The sequence below is a fragment of the Myxocyprinus asiaticus genome, chromosome 25, assembly GCF_019703515.2.
Source record: "Myxocyprinus asiaticus isolate MX2 ecotype Aquarium Trade chromosome 25, UBuf_Myxa_2, whole genome shotgun sequence".
Lineage (NCBI taxonomy): Eukaryota > Metazoa > Chordata > Actinopteri > Cypriniformes > Catostomidae > Myxocyprinus > Myxocyprinus asiaticus.
The window spans coordinates 38,855,387-38,873,917 of record NC_059368.1 but is presented as its reverse complement, the minus strand read 5'-3'; the positions used below and the strand labels follow the sequence as shown (position 1 = coordinate 38,873,917).

General features: G+C 36.8%; 1 protein-coding gene across 1 annotated transcript in view; it reads left to right on the top strand.

Annotated features, from left to right (window-relative positions):
• Positions 1-18,531, top strand: part of LOC127415771 (neurexin-3b-like) — a 558,207-nt gene that overhangs the window by 196,312 nt on the left and 343,364 nt on the right. The window contains exons 7-8 of the mRNA XM_051654668.1: positions 6,750-7,188; positions 17,352-17,735. Of these exons, the coding sequence (XP_051510628.1) occupies positions 6,750-7,188; positions 17,352-17,735 (823 nt within the window). The remainder of the gene's footprint in view (positions 1-6,749; positions 7,189-17,351; positions 17,736-18,531) is intronic.

Sequence of the window (18,531 nt, the reverse complement as noted above, 5' to 3'; positions counted from 1 at the left end):
AATGAGCTCATGTTTTGCATGACAGGCTTCAATCCTTTCGACATACAGTATGATGTTGACATTTACACTCGTTTACATTTACGAGAGAGAGAAAAACTTAATTTGAAGCGGCTCTTCAGCATTAAACCGTTCTAACGGTGCAGTTTTCAGGGTGCGTCGCCCAGTGTCAAGTTTCAACACATTCAAAATATATACAGAATATTAAAATGAATAAATGTCAATTTTTTTCAGCCTGTTATATTAGTATTTATTTATGACCCCTTATTTATTTTAGATACAGATCCTATATATTGTTATTTACACAGGGCAAATATACTATTTATCAAATCTACTTTTATTACGTATCGTATTTTAATGGGGATATAATTTATTACAGCTGACAGTTACATGAGCAAACAAGGTTTGAGCATCAACCGTAACATGATAAAACTAAAATGAATGGCTTTTTTACACTTCTGTGTCAAATTTGAAGGCTGTTTATAGGATCAATACAGGTAAACATCATATTATGCAACTAGGCATTCCTTTATGGAAAGCTTACGCCCTACTAGCTAAGTCTTGTCTTAAGAACAGGTGGTGCAACCAAATTAAGCACTGACTTAGTTACAAACTAACTAGTAGTTACTAAGCCCTTAGTGTGAACTTTACATCCCAACTTACGTAAGACCTTATGCACAGCTGGTGCAACCCTACCCAGTTGAAATGCCTACAGAGGGGCACCAAAAGTGAGTTGCAAAGCAAGTTTTTTGTTGTAAGTGATGTAATGGAGTAAAGATGAATGCATATATTATTAACCCTTCCCCCAAAGCCCAACCCTAAACCTAACCATCAAGTGAGTAAAAATTTAAACATGGAGGGAAAATTGAACCACCTAGTCCCCGTTCATCACTGATTATGTGAACACGATTACTTCCTGGTTTTGACGTAGGACGAGAACATGGGTCTCGGAACCCAGGAACGACCAGCACATTTTTCACTTTTCTTTTATACTCAATTTCACTTTTTTATACTATAAAAAAAGAAGTTCATACAGGTTTGGAATGAGGGTGAAGGTGAACTAACCCTCTGACTACTAACTGCTGTTTACATGGAGCACAGGAATACAGTAACACATTATTAGAAGTGGTCATACCTCAAAAGGATGATTTATAAAACATACAGTATTATACTGAAGAAGGGCTTTAGCAATATACAAGCTTCACATTTCAGCTTTCAAACCTTTTTGCTTTTCTGTTAGGCTTCTGTTGTAATAAATATGTTTTCTGTTCGTTTTTACGTTTTGTATTTCTGTGCTAATTTACCAGGAAAGGAAGGATACATAAAGTCAAATTACAGCACTTTCAAAATCTGCGATTAATCACAATTAACTATGAAAAATCATGCGATTAATCACAATTAAATATTTTAATCGACTGACAGCACTCATTTTCACACTTAAATAAAAGAACTTTTTCTTTTTTTTTGAGTATTATCATTGTTATTATTGTTAACAAAAACATAATAATTGTTTTACTGAAAAAAATGAAATAATAAAATGATCAAATATACTGAAACTAAGCTGAAATACATTTTCTTCACTCCAAAATGAACTAAATAAAATAAAAATAAAAATAAAATTTTACTTTTCGTTTTGATACACAGTATGTTATGAAATTTGAAATCTTTACAACGTGCAGAACATGAAAATTCTGCTAGATTGCAACAACCAAGTTGACCCTGAGGAAGTTGACGGTGATAAACACATTTGAATGTTATCAGTTAACACATAAACTTTGGCAGCCCTAAAATAATACAACTAAAATTTAAAATACTGTAAATTTACAAAAACATTAACTAAACCGTAACTAGACAAAATGTAAAAAGTTAAAACTAAACTAAAACTACAGTAACAATAATAGAGTGAAAACTCACACAAATGAAAAACAAAATTGAAAGGACAAATTGTAAATAAACTAAAAATAAAACCCTGTATTGATATTGTTTTCCACTGACCAGTCTCTCCATCTCCCATCACTCTACAGTACATCTCTCTCAGTGGCTGCTTTTCTCTGCACACCTACATGTTCTTTGTGTCTACACCATGAGCACTTCTCATTAATACTGAGCCTAATGCAGCAGCCAGCTGTGCCCCATAACAAGCTAAGATACCGATCCAATAGAGATTAGGGTCCACTCCCCACCCAAGAATGCCCCGATCGATACAGACAAAAACCTGCTCACTGAGAGTGAGAGATATAGAGTCAGAGGCTATAGAGTGGTTAAAGGTCTGGCTTTGATTATAAATGGCACTCTGGGGACAGAGCACGGACCCCAGATAAGGTGATAAAGTGAGGGTGTAGCTTTAGATAATGTATCAGAGTCTGTAGACTACCCTGCCCACACCATCTTTTTGCACATTATTTTCCATTATACCGCTATCGATCGACTAGAGGTAATGGCCATTGAAATCATAACCTAAGGCATAACTACATCCCAGCAAGGTAAGGTTGACTGCAGGAGAGTAGAAGAAGAGCTGAAGAAATGTTTTCTAGGTAGAGTGTCTGCTGCTTTGAAAAGGGCCTGTGCTTTTGTCTCACCAGTGATTTTAGGAATGGAAAGAATTATTTTGTTTTTATTTTCACGTACACTGTAGTCATTCAAAAATGGGATTGTGGTGTCAGAATGATACTCAGACATTTATTAGTGGTGGTTGGTGCTTTTTTTTTTTTTTTTTTTTTTTGGGTTGTTTGCAATGTTGCTCCCAAAAGCAGCTTGTCAAAGTACTACTTAACATTGAAATTACTTCATGAAACTTATTGACCAAGTTCAAAACTGTATTCTTATAATATTTACCAATGTCAAGATTATTTATGCTAAACTAAATATATTACATACTGCAACTGACCGAGTCTGTATTTGTACCAAACAGCAGTGTTATTACATTTCAAACACACTCATTCACGTACACCACAATTTAAGTTATTGCCCCATTGTTGCGAAGTCCCACTCATTTAACAGCTTGACCAGTTGTCTTAAGGGGCTTCTTCTACATGACTCGTGTTGGGATGTCAAAGATACTCAAAAAGTAACCCACTGCAAATGACTAATTACTTCTCCAAAATAGCAGTCAGATTAATTGACTGATACTTGATTGAAAAAGTAATCACATTGCTAATTACTTTACTTTTGGGCCATGACATGCATATTTTTTTTATTTAAATTTTTCTTCCTTGAGGTTAACTTATAATGTTAGTAAAGTTTTTTTGCACAATGCAGTATCACATAACCTTTTTCAACCCTGTCTTTGGCCCTCTGTCTGAAACGCTCGACTTTCTGTGTACTTCACCTTTAAGACACGCCCATTGTTAGAATTGGCTAACGTCATTAAAAAGCAGTTACGGTATGTTTTTATAGTACAATGTATATTGTATATGTCAACAAACGGAATATGTCAAAATATCAAGGCAAATTTGATTCCTCATGTCATTAACCTTTTAAGTTACTTTCTAAAACCCTATTCACAAATATAAAGAATATTATTTTAGGAACACGTGTACACCAAGTACTGTATTTAAAGAAATAGTTCAACCAAAAAATGAAAATTCTCTCATCATTTACTCACCCTCATGCCATCCCAGATGTGTATGACTTTCTTTCTTCAGCAGAACACAAATTAAGATTTTTAGAAGAATATCTCAGCTCTGTTGGTCCTCACAATGCAAATAAATGGTGTCCAGAACTCCGAAGGTCCAAATATCACATAAAAGCAGCATAAAAGTAATCCATATGACTCCAGTGTGTTAATCAATGTCTTATTAAGTGATTTAATTGATTTTGGGTTAAAAGAGACCAAAATATAACTCCTTTTTCACTGTACATCTTGCCATTGCTGTCTCAAGGGATGATCAAATTTTCAAGCTTGATTACTTCCTAGTGTTTGACACACGCGCAAAGAGTTTGAAATCACCGCTGTCAAAATGTATAATGATTTTATGTGATATTTAGACCTTCAGGGTTCTGGCCACCATTCACATGCATTGTATGTACCTACAGAGCTGAGATATTCTTCTAAAAATCTTCATTTTTGTTCTGCTGAAGAAAGAAAGTCATATACATCTGGGATTGCATGAGGGTGAGTAAATGATGAGAGAATTTTCATTAACGTTCCGTTACAATGCTTGTCGGAAATTGGCAGTTAAGTACAATTAAAAATAAATAAATAAAACTGATTTGTGGATTTTACCTGAAGCATATACCATTGCTTAACAACCTCATGGTAGGTCTGTCTTGAAAGCTTTATACGTTATTGGCAAAAATAAATTTCTCATTGGAGAAAATGAGTGGGATTTTACCTCCGGAACCCTACAGTTGCACTTTATTGGCATGGCACAGTAGCACAGATGAGGAGGCGGTGTGGGATAGTGGGGGTTGATGGTTAGGCGGTGCTGAATCTGGGTGAGGTGTTGTAATGTGAACCTCAGGATGGGTACCCCAAGGCAAAGGCAGTAAAAAAACAAAAAAAAAAACATGATAATTTTAATGTTGGTGAAATAAAGACCTCTTCCCTGAGTTCATCACTCTCTCTCCAGGCCACTGCAGATAGTACGCAGGGCACCTGTGTTGATTTACTGTCAAATCTTCCAGGATTATCTGTAATCCTGCAGCTGCAAAATCTGTTTGCTGACAGCTGTGTTCTCCAACAGAACTGCTGTTTGCTGTGCACTCAGTGTCCTATATACAGTAGCAGCAAGAGCTCTTTCTTTAAGGAGGAAAAAGAACAGAAAAGCTTTTTAATTTTCTGCTTGAGTGGATTTCAAATTACAGTTCTGCAGGTTTTGTATTGTGTTGTATTTGGTTATAATGCATTGCTGACTGTATATATGAGTCTTTGCCTTGGTAAATAGGCACAATATCACAGCACATCCTTTGAGTGTCCTTTGAGTGTCTAATTTTCCCCTTCAAGAGCTGGGTTATTTTTAGGCCCAGGAGATGCACTGCCATTTATAAAAAGGACTTTTTCAGCTGTTCCATACTTTTATTGAAAATAATATTTATTGATTTATTTACAAAGTTAAACTATTAGCCCATTTTACTATTTAACCAAACATTTTTAATAACTATTCTTGTTCCTCTATGTTTTATTTATTTTATTTTTAGTTGGTTTGCACATAAGTGTACACTATTAGCACATTATATTATTAAATCAAATTGTTGCTAATCTATATTTATTGACACATGCCTACTTTTTCACTGTTTTTATTAAATTATAGACAATACTATTAAAGGAATAATCTTGTGTAAATACAAGTTAAGCTCAATCGACTGCTTGTGTGGCATAATGTTGATTACCACATATAATAATCGTCCCTCCCTTTCTTAAAGGTGCACTCTAATACATTTTTCCCCCATTAAAAAAGCTTTACTCCTAAAGAAATTTATTGTAATTTTGAAACATATGCATAAAATCATTATCACTCACATGAGATGAGGACTCTAGTCATATCAGTAACCTTATAAAAGCTGTTTTATTCTACATGGGGCAGGGCTGCCTTCTTGGGGGCTGCCATTTTAGAATCACATGACCAGCTAAGTACTACTTGCTTAATCTCAGTATCCGTGTTGTTATTGGACACTTTCTCTCTTGGATTAAATTAATCATGGCTGATTGTGAATAGTGAATTTCTACAATGGCATCTGTAACTGAAAACTATAAATTTTGAATTATGTTGCATCCACACCACTAGGTGCCACTGTAAGTCCAAGCTGACATGAACAAAATGTTACTGAGTGCACCTTTAAGAAAAAATAAAAAGTAAAATTCAAGTTTACAGTGAGTTACTAACTATGGAAGTGAATAGGGCCAATTGTTGGTGGGGTTTAAAGGCAGAAACTTGAAGCTTATTATTTTATAAAAGCATTTACATGAATTCTTCTGTTAAAACTTATTTGTTTATTATTATTTATTAATATTATTATTATTATTATTATTATTATTATTATTTTCTTATTATTTGAGCTGTGAAATTGTTGAAATCATTCAACAATTTCACAGTGCCTCACTGTGTCCCAGATTTTTGCTTAAAAAAAAAAAAAAAAAAAGAGGGGCAAGTCAAAATATTTATTTGTATAATCAACATTATGCCACAAATGCTGTACTGAACCCAGAATATTCCTTTAATATACATTCTGCTAAGTTAAATAATTTACTTTTTAGACATTTTAGAGAATGTATACAACCACAAGTAAAAATGCTCCTATTTTGCTTTTATTTATTTATTTATTTTATTTTTTCTAGTTGATTACAATATTTTTTGAATGCAAATTATATTATCAGTGTAACAATTGAGTGAAATTGTATTTTTTTTTTTTTTTGTATTTTTTTATTAATTTCAGAACTCTGTTCGATCCTCTTTTGCTTCTGTGATAGCAGATCTGATCCTTTGTACAAAGAAGTTAACATAGTCAATGTTACAAATTTTCTTACATTTTAGTGAACTAGAAACAGTGCAGAATCTTAAATAATTTGTATTAATTTTCTTAATTTTTTTGTACAGTACAGTACAGTATATATATATATATATAAAAAAAACAACAGATCTTCAATTTCTCAGACTGTTGGACCCAACCGTATATTAAGTATATTTTTAGTTATTTGGGGTTTTAAAATTCAGTACAATCGCATAAAACGAATTGAATATGGTAGAGGTTATAATTTTCAGTTTGTCTATGGGTAAATCACAATTACCCATAATGTGTTTCTTGAATCACAGGTGGTCTACAAAAACAATGACATTCGACTGGAACTCTCTCGCTTGGCCCGCATTGCAGACCCTAAAATGAAACTACAGGGGGACGTGGTGTTTAAATGTGAGAATGTGCCCACCCTAGACCCAATCTCTTTTGAGACGGCAGAGTCCTTCCTCAGTCTTCCCAAGTGGAACACCAAGCGTGTGGGCTCCATCTCCTTTGACTTCCGAACTTCAGAGCCCAACGGATTAATCCTCTTCACTCAAGGTAAGCCCCAGGACAAGAAGGACTCTCACAATCAGCGGAGCAACAAAGTGGACTTCTTCGCTGTGGAACTTCTAGATGGAAACCTATATCTTCTGCTGGACATGGGATCAGGAACCATCAAAGTCAAAGCCACACAGAGCAAAGTCAACGATGGAGTCTGGCATCACGTGGACATCCAGAGAGATGGACGATCAGGTGAGTAGATACATTTTCTCCAGAACTTCATGGATCTTTACACTTTAAAAACAAAACAAAAAAAAGGTTCTTCAATCTTTGCAGCACCTTATGTTCATCAAAGAACCTCCATCTTATCAAGAACCATTGCTTTCAGTATAGAGTTCTTGAACTGAGCTACACAAGGTTTATAAGGCTCCTTAGCGATTAATACATTTCCTAATGTTACAGCATTGTTTCTTCAGATCAGTGTATTGGTTTCTGTGTGGTTTAAAGCACCAGTACATATATTGTTAAATACAAATCAGTAAATTATTAGTATTTAGCTTTTCTAAAGAGTCAGAAAATAAAACAATTATTATGAAATGGATAGTTCTGGTCCTGAATCCTGATTGGTCAATACAGTGTTCGAGCCAGGATTGGGCAGACAACATATAGAAAGTATTCTGGCCTGAATAAATACTCTGTCTGAAATTTATTACAATACATCACATACAAAGTAACATATTAAGAATACTTTAAGGCTACATATGTATAAAGTCAAAGCCCAATTAGAAGAATTATGTGATATGTCATTATTATGTTATCTGAACTACTACAACCTCACTTCTAACATCTAAATGAATTTAAGTAGCTAGCATCATTTACTCACCCTCATGCCATCCCATATGTGTATGACTTTCTTTCTTCTGCATAACACAAATTTTATAGAATGTTTAGAAGAATATCTCAGCTCTGTTGGTCCTCACAATGCAAGTGAATGGTGGTCAGAACTCTGAAGGTCCAAATATCACATAAAGGCATCATACAAGCAATCCATACAACTGTTTCCTGAAGTGATTCGGTTAGTTTTGAGTAAGAACAAGCTAAATATAAATATATCTTGCCACTGCAATCATAAGGCAATCATGATTTCAAGCTCGATTACACTTCCTAGTGCTTGGTGCATGCACAAAGTGCTAGATGGCACTATAGGAAGTGTAATCGATCCTTATACCTTATTGCCAGGGGTGGAAAGAGTACTAAAAAATCATACTCAAGTAAAAGTACTGTTACTTTCCAAACAATGTAGTGCGAGTAGAGCAGACGTACCTGTCCTAAAAACTACTCAAGGAAGAGTAAAAGAGTAGCTCATTTAAAAGTACTCATGAGTATTGAGTATTGAGTTGCAAAAATACAAAAACAAAAATAACAGGGAGAAATGTATATAGAGATGAAAAGATGAAAAAGTTATTTTCAATACACTGGTCACTATTTTAAATTGTAATGAATGACACAATTGCATTAAAATCAGTTTATGTGTAGGGTCTAAATTGCCCTTGCCGACAGAGTGAGTTATTGTTGCACATAAAACATGTTCAAAACAATGCAAAGAATGCAAAAAACACTAAAAAAGCAAAAAAAGCAAAAAACAAAACAATAATAAAAAAAAACCTGTCACATGGCATGTAACATTATGGACAATAAAGGAGGTATAGTGCAGGGGAAGGCAAAGTATTTTGGTATAGGGGCCACATAGGGCTTTGTGTAGTACATGGGGGACCACATTTTATTCATTTTGAGATACAATGTTCCGCATTGATTTAGTTCTTGTATCTTTTAAGCCCAGAAATAGTTGTGTTCTCATTTTATTGTATGATGCACAATTTTCTGAAGTGTATTTGTGACTGGTGGAATATTCTGCCTGATGTGTTACTCTATAAATGTTGAAACTTTTTTATCAGGCAATAGAAAAACTTGATAAAGGCTGAGCATAATTTAAAATTATTTTATCATCTCTACTTCCCTGGTAATGTATTATTCAAATTAACATACTCTCTACATCAGGGTCGATGAGAGCTAAAATCAGTGAGTGGTTTTCTTGTTTTTGTTTTTTGATTAAAGCCTTTTAAAGACATACTAGTGTAAACCATGTGTCATGAGAGAGTAATGGAGGACCCAAATGCAGGAAGCAGAACTCAAGACTTTATTACAAAAAATAAACAAAAGAACAACCAAAAAGTCTCACGATGGAGAAAAATGTACAACAAAAAACAGAACTAGTAAAGACTAGCTGAAAGGTTAAGAAAACCTGACCGAAGGCAATAGCTGGCAAAACCAACTGACAGGATCAGGGAGTTGATATAGGGAGAGGTAACGAGGGACAGGTGACACGGCTGATGAGCTGATAGGAGTAATTGGCGATGTCATGGCAACAGGTCTGGCATAGAGCATGTGGCACCTGCAAACATAAGAGGAAGAGAAACAAACAGGGAAACAAGCAGACATGATAGACTAAAAGAGGGAGGAGGCACAGTCACATTCAGATTGTGACAGTATGCCCCCCCCCCCCCCCCACGGACGCCTCCTAGCAAACCATCACTGGCAGAAACCGATCAAGGGAGGGGGGGTGAGGGAAACTGGGTTTCACTGGCCTCAGTACAGGGACAGGTGGCCAGGGATGTGGATCCGGGTAGAGGGCGGGGTCCAGAGGCCTGGTAGGAGGCCTGAGGAAGGGAACGAGGTTAGAGAGGAGGGTGGTGAGTGCTGGCAGTGGCAGGGGAATGGCCTCCGTGGCAGAAGACGCTGGCAGCGACAGGGGAATGGCCTCCGTGGCCGAGAATGCTGGCAGCGGCAGGGGAATGGCCTCCATGGCCGGGAGCGCTTTCAGTGCACGGGTATGTTCTCCATGGCTGGGAGTGCTGGCAGTGACCGGGGAACGGCCTCCATGGCCGTGAGCACTGGCAGCAACTGGGGAGCAGGGGTTCCTTCTCCTCCTCCTCATCCAGATGTTCGGCAGCAGTAACGGCTGCTGCCTCCTGGCGGACAGCAAAGGCAATGGCCACCGCATCCTGGCGGACACCGGCGGGCTCCTCGGCATCCTGGCGATCACTGGTGGGCTCCTCTGCCTCCTGGTGGTCAGCACTGGGCTCCCCTGCCTCATGCCAGTCAGCACTTGGCTCCTCCACATCCTGTCGTTTGGCAGCGATAATGGCCGCCGCCTCCTCGCGGTCAGCAGTGGTAATGGCTGCCACCTCCTGTCGGTCAGCTGTGGGCCCCTACGCCTCCTGGTGGTCACCGGCGTGCTCCTCCGCATCCTGGCGGTCACCGGCGGGCTCTTCCACCTCCTGGCAGTCAGCAGCGGGCTCCTCTGCCTCCTGGTGGTCAGCATTGGACTCCTCCGCCTCCTGGCAGTCCGCAGCAGGCTCAGCCGATGGACCGGGCTTCCTCCTCCTCCTCTTCCAAATCGTGGAGGAAGTGGCCGAGGCGCCCGCTTCTGTGTGGGGAGTGACATCGTTCTCTGGCTGGGGTGGAGACAGGGAAATCTCTGAGGCACAGGCTGTGGTGAACTCACCCCACTTCATAGCCAGCCTAATGGTGTCAAGGAGGCTTCCTCATTCACCCCACTCCGGGATACATGACCTGATGGGTTCCGCTAATCCCTCCCTGAACAGACTGATCAGGCAGATCTGGTTGTACCCCAGACCCGAGGATGCTGCCAGGAACTCCAAGGCATATCCCCACACATACTTGTCCTCCTGCCACAGTTTGAAGAGTTTTTTTTTTACCTGTGCAGATCTTCAATGTGCAGAAGAACCAGAACAAAAACAATCGTTCTTGCTGGGTCCATAGCTGGCTGTATTGTTATGTCACGAGAGAGTAATGGACGATACAAACTCAGAAAGTAGAACTCAAGACTTTATTTTATTTGTATTTATTTTTTCTCCCCTTTTCTCCCCAATTTGGAATGCCCAATTCCCAATGTGCTCTAAGTCCTCGTGGTGGTGTAGTGACATCTGAGACTGTCAATTCACGCATCTTATCACGTGGCTTGTTGAGCATGTTACCTTGGAGTCATAGCGTGCGTGGAGGCTTCACGCTGTTCTCCGCGGCATCCATGCACAACTTACCACGTGCCCCACAGAGAGCGAGAACCACATTATAGTGACCACGAGGAGGTTACCCCATGTGACTCTACCCTCCCTAGCAACCGGGTCAATTTGGTTGCTTAGGAGACCTGACTGGAGTCACTCAGCACGCCCTGGATTCGAACTTGTGACTCCAGGCACCTTTACTCGCTGAGCTACCCAAGCCCACAACTCAAGACTTATTACAAAAAATAAAACAAAAGTACAACCAAAAAGTCTCACGATGAGAAAAACGTACAACAAAAAAACAGAACTAGTAAAGACTAGCTAAAAGGTTTAAGAAAACCTGATCGAAGCCGATAGCTGACAAAACCAATCGAGAGGACTGACACACAGACAAACAATACAGCACGGGACTGAACACGAAGGGAGTTGATATAGGGAGAGGTACCGAGGGACAGGTAACACAGCTGATGAGCTGATAGGAGTAATTGACAATGTCATGACAACGGGGCTGGCATACAGCACATATCACCTGCAGACACAAGAGGAAGAGAAACAAACAGGGAAACAAGCAGACATGACAGACTAACAGAGGAAGGAGGCACAGTCACAGCCAGACTGTGACACCGTGGTCTATTTGGTTACATGTACACTTCAAGTCCGACATTTTAATACAAATCTGATGTGGTCTAGATGTAGAACATAGGCTATATATAGAAAATTACTCAAAAGTTTATCATCAATATCAATGATTTTTTAACGATAAATATAGAAATTGTTTTATCACTCTGCCCTATTGCTAACATTGCATACATCTCTAACAGCAGCCCAATAATCTCATTGATAGATAATTAACAGTTATAGATACAGAGAATCTAGTGAGCGGAAATATGATATTTACCTCAATATGTTTCTTCAAATTAGAGGTAGAATTAATGCTGATATCTCAACTGGCTTGAGCAAGCTAAACCCACATGACATGACCAAACTGGCCTTCTTCATTGGAAAAGCCCTTTCAGGTGCGGCCATGGATGTTCAGGTGTTGAACTGCTGCTTGAGGCATCCTCCACATCCATCATGATTAATAGCAGTTGGCACTAGCTGCCGTTCAAGTTTTCTATGCGTGATTTGATTTGACGGGAGTCACAATCACGTTGATGGATAGAAATATAATCAGGAATGGGAAGTAGTGACCATAGACAGAATAAAAATAAAAGGACAGTTACAGCACTTAAAATGTACTTACGTAAAAGTAAAAGTATACCATTTTTGAACTACTTAAAAAGTACAAATCCTGGGAAAAACTACTTAATTACAGTAACAAGATTATTTGTAATTTGTTACTTTATACCCCTGCTTATTGCTTAATTTTGGACTTTAAAACCCTTATTGGTTCTAATTAGAACCATTATTTTTAAGAGTTTTAGGACTTTTCAAAGTTTCCAAAAATAAATCTAAATTACCACCACTAAAAGATATAGATATTGCCACACTTTTATCCATGAAAATAATCTATTGTTATTGTAACTTAATAGAGCTATTTCTTCTAGACTTCTCTCTGTATTAAGGGCCATTATTAGTGTTGATTCTAAATCATTTCACAGCAGTCGGCAGAGTGCACAGTCAAAGACTTCAATAATAAGTCATCTAACATAATAAATGTGAGGACGGTTATTTATTGAGCACTGGAGAAGCTGTTCAGTGCAAGATTATACTGTAGTGCGGAATAAGAGCTTTAGGCATTGCGTAGTCACAAACTTCAAAACTAACAGATAATTCTCCATATTAAAGCCACAAGAGGCAGAGCTCTTATTTCATGCCTCCAGTCTATTTTATATACGTATTCGTTCTGAGATGGAGATTTAGCCCAGGGTCAGCCAACACACTCTGATTTATCACAGCCTAGACATCATGAAAGTCTCTAGAATCATGTAATTCTCAGCAACAAAGGAATGAGACAGATATATAGCCATGTGGGTGTTAAGAGACCAAGAATACTTGCATAATAAATAGCAGTGGAAGAATTTAGTGTGTCCCCTCTGTCTTCCAGTCCCTCCTTGCATGACTCTATTGATGTTTCTATATGGAAAATCCTTCCTGACTATAGCCTTTATTAAATCTTTGTGTCAGAAGACTTTAACAGACACACAAACGCACATAGAAGTGCAATGCAAGTTTTTCTGATGACCCATAATTTTTAAACATTGCATCTACTGATGTCAGAGTGACATATTCAAAGTCATAGTGTGAATATATAATCTAATATTTCTAAATAGTAGGATTTTTTTTTAAATACAGCCATGTCATAATTATTCAACCTTTATTGCATGTAGCTGTTTCTTAAATATGTAAGGCTGCACAAGTAATTATTTTAAAACAAAATTAAGCCATCACTCTACAATGGCACTTATTTAAATTTTAAAATGTAAGTTTAGTGTCATAAGCAAAAATGTATTTCTATGCAAAAAATGCAATTTAAAATAAGCTATCATAAAAGCTAATAGAGGAGATTATTTCATTACACAAGAAAGGTCATGGCTAAAAGTACATTTCCAAGGCACTTACATTTCCAATAGACAAAGCTGGCAGCAACATTCAATTTTTATTTTTAAATATGGTATAACAGCAACCTCCTTGGGTGCGGAAGAAAGCTAAACTTCACCAAGGGAAATGTTGACTTGAATATTCAAGAAGAAATTTGGAAAGACCTGGGGAGTCCTGGAAGAAGGTTTTATGGACATATGACACTAAGTTGAAAATGAGTTTTAGACCCATGGGTCAGCAGTACATCTGGAGTAAGAAAGCAAGGTGATGACATGAACGACACCATCCCCACTGTCAAGCATGGAGGTGGGTCAGTCCTGTTATGGGGGTGTTTTGCGGCTGCAGGAAACGGCTATCCTAACTATGTGACTGACGCCATGGATTCTTTCAGGTATCAGACCATTTTGCCAAAAATATGATGCCTTCAGTGTGTAAATTGAAGCTTGGTGATCACTGGAATTTCCTGCAAGATAATAACACAAAGGATACATCCAAGTTCTCCAAAATCCGGTTCAGGGATGGGTTGTGGAATATCCTTGAATGGCCTTTTCAGTCCATCATTAAATTCCCATTGAAAATCTTTGTTGGGATTTCAAGGAAGCAGTGGCAGCACATAAACCAAAGAATGTCAATGAGCTGGGAGCTTTTGCTCATGAGAAATGTGTAAAAATTCCAATAGAGAGGTGTCCGAAGCCTAAGAACACTTACCTGAAACATTTATTTGATGTTATTAGGGGTAAAAAATGCTCCACAAATGATTGACTTTGGGGGTTGAATATTTTTGACATGACATTTGTGGAGAGAATTAGTTATTTTTTATTTAAAAATTTGGGTAAACTGAACTCTTTGTTCTCAAAAACACTCAAATATATATTAAAAACTTACTTTGACTGTTTACTGAGGTTTTAGTTGATGTGTTTTAATTCGCATCACCAGAATGTATTGCTGGTCAGTGGGGTTGAATCATTTTGATTGCAACTGTATGTACAAGTGCCCCAACAAATTATTTGGACACACTTAAGCCATTTTTACATGCAAAGGTGTCACAGAAGCTTCAGACTGTTTAATGTTGCTCATAGGTGGCATAAATACATTTACACAGCAATAAGAATTACATAATGTTAGAGATTTTTTAAATGTAAAATTATAAATATAGAAATATAAAATTAATGAAAATATGTAACTACACTTTTAAATATGAAACTAAATTATAAAATAATGCACTCACACAACAAAGTTTAAAGGCCCCAGCACAGTCAGAACGAAGTGCCTCCTGGGGCGGCATTTAGAGGAGCATTTAAATATGAGGATGCACAAGACTAAATGCAAAACATCAACTAATATAACATTAAAATGCATTATCAATGACTTTATGAGCAGAATTCACACAAGAAAAGTAAAAGAAGCTTTTTTAACTACTCAGTGATGATTTTAAGTCATATTTACAGTATGCAGTAGATTATGTGTAATTTGTAATGTTTACCTTTTGCATTCATGGCTCTATACGCATCCATAATATGTGCTGATTAAACTTTGTTAATGTAATTTATGATAGTGATACTACTGTAAAGATGAATGTATAAAAGAGTGGTAAAGGGTAGAATACAGACAAAAGAATGATGATAGGCATTTCTTACTTTGGGCAGATGTGAGAATGGCTTTCATCTGTAGATGGCATATGAGTGAAACAGCATATACAACAAAAGAGTGAATGGGCACTTAAGAGTATTTTAGTAGATTTGATTCTTTTTGTAGTCTAATTAAACAAAAAAAATTACATGACATATTGAGCTCCAGCTAACATCAGCTAAGGTGTTTAGCAGCCGGTACAAAGTTTTCCCGAAAGTTCGTGCTGGCAAGCTTTTACAAACCACTGAAACGAACTCAAAAACACCTTGTTTTGGCCAGATTTAGTTCTAAATTATGTCACACCCATTCATTCTTCAGTTTTGTATGAAGTGTGCCAGGGCTTTAAGACTGCTATAATGCTGCATTTCATTTACACAGAACCAGAGCAGAATCAGAACTGCCTTGATCAAGGGGCTGAGGTGGGTCAGAGCAGGCATCAAATAGTCTGGCTTTTATGTGGCTTTACACAGAGTTTGAGCAGGCTCAGAGCAGTCTTAACTCACCCATGCAAATACACCTTTAGAAATGTATAAATGTCATTGCATTAGATAACAAATTATCAAAACAATGGCAATTTTTTTAAACAAAGACAGCACAGTTTGTATTGTTTATTTAATATATGTTTATTTGGTTTGCAGTTATAAAATAATATACATACTGTTCAGAATGAAGACAATGTATTTTAAACATGTTGAACATATACATAGAGTATATATACTGTATATATATATATATATATATATATATATATATACACACACACAGTATATATACGTATATATAATAAATTACATAGCTACATATAAATAATGACAGCTAAACTGTATAATAATATAGATCAGTAAATTTAGATGTGATCACAAATGACTTTTTTCAATGAACTCACACAATAAAATAATTTAAACTCAATTAATATTTCATGTGCATGAATTTAGTTATTTGTTAAGTAGTTATGTAATAACAACCCTCTATGGACAATTTGGAGAAAGAATCACCATTGGCTAGTAAATTGTAATTTTTACTTGCCAGACTTTTGATGAAATGTAAACTTAATGCAACTCAAAACTGAAATGAAGGGGGCATCTTTTCAAAATATGAAGTATTCATATATACGATTCCACGAAATACAGTATGCCAGATTGTACATTTTAATTAATATTTGCTTTTCATCATTTCAATCACATTCTATCAATTTATATAATGTCATGAAATTGCATTTATAGTAATGATGCAAGCTGTTGCCACTGTTTAAAAATGTCATACAATTTTAGCAAAAAATTCACAAGGTTGGAATCCAATCATGAAATAGAATTCCACATATAACAATAATGTAATAACTGTATTATAAAAAATAACAATTTAAGTGCTACAATATCAACATTTCCATGTAAAAACATTAGGTTTGTAAACCCCCTGCATAGATGCTGCAAGAGCCTATTTATCAAATTCTTCCATATTTACAGTGTAAAAGTTACAATATTTCACAATACATTGTTGTCCCTTTAAATGGTTATATTTACAAATTTATTACACTTACTAAATTTTTTTTAGATGTTTGTTTATATGCACTTGTACGATGTTTACAGTTGAACAACATCAACACAACATAAACGAGAGAAGAGCTGAATGGTGGTTTTTCCCTCAATGTATGATTAGAATTCATGTTTAATTTTGTACTTTTTGATCACCAACTGACTGTAAATAACAGTAAAGTTATAAAAAGAGACATAAAATGAATATGGAGTGTGTGGATCTCTTGATACACAAAAAGAGCCTAAATAAAATTTTTACTTGTATAATGTGTATTAACTGGCATGTACAAATATTTATTGTGCAAGTTCTTGAGATTTGCAACACTTTTACCTTCTAACAGACATCCATCAGGCGCGTTACACTGGTCACCATGCTGAAACAGAGAATGTTGTAAAAACAGTCCATGGAAAAGTTTAAGCAAAATCAGTTGACGTTGTTAAATGCAATGTAAATATTATTATGATAGATTTGTAATATTACAAAGTACATTGTCCATTACATATATTTATGTGTGTTTATTCACTGTGGTTTTTAACGGCTTCCTCTGGCTTCCATAATGAGGTTTCTGCATCTTCTTTGGCCAAGTGGTTTATTCAGTTCCTGACAGCGTGTTGTTGTTTTGTACAGGGATCATCTCTGTGAACAGCCGCCGAACTCCTTTCACAGCCAGCGGAGAGAATGAGATTCTAGACCTGGAGGGTGACCTGTATCTCGGAGGTCTCCCCGACAACCGGGTCGGTCTGATTCTTCCTACCGAATTGTGGACTGCTATGCTGAACTACGGCTACGTGGGCTGCATCCGTGATCTCTTCATCGACGGACGCAGTAAAGACATCAAGCAGATCGCAGAGGCCCAGAATGGCGACGGGATCAAGTCGTCCTGCAGCAAAGTCACAGGCAAACAGTGCGATAGCAACCCCTGCAAAAATAACGGCATCTGCAAAGAGGGCTGGAACCGCTTCATCTGTGACTGCACTGGGACGGGCTACTGGGACAGTACCTGTGAGAGAGGTGAGTGGTGGTGTGGTTGACTGATATGGCTAATGCAGAAGCTGGTATCTAGAGAGCTGGACGTCAAATGGCCGATATAATACTACTGTAACATATAGGAAAGATCGGTGCTAGTTGTCTCACTTTTTACTCTAGTGAGTGTTTCTCATAGTAGGTTAATTTTAGAAATTTGTTTGAAAACCATTGTTGAAAATCATTTTTGCAGTTCCATTTGATGATGTTAGTGGTGCAGAAATTACACACTTCAGCTTTAAAGGAATAGTTCTGCCTAAAATGAACATTCTGTTATAATTTATGACATATATTGAAAGGGCTTGGAATTACATAATGTTATGAAAATATGACAGAATTTTTTTTTGGTATTTATTTATTTATTTATTTTATTCATTTAGAAGCCAGTTGTGTAAAAACTAATCTTAAACTGAAATCTATACAATCTTCAGTACAAATTAAAGGGATAGTTCAGCCAAAAATGAGAATTATTTGATTAACTGCTCACCCTAATGTCGCTCCAAAACTTTAAGACTTTCTGCCTTACGTGCAACACTTTTTTTTTTTTTTTTTTTAATCTTCATGCCTTTTTTTCCATATAATAAAAGAGAATAGTGACTCCATCCATCAAGGTCAAAATTAACAAAAAAATAAAAAATAAATAAATAAAAAACACTAGTGGTCGACCAATATGAGTTTTTCAATGGCCGATGCTGATACCGAAATCTAGGATGGCCGATATAAATGCTGAAAAACATAATACAATTTAACAACAGCAAATCAGGTGTACACAAAATTTCTAAAG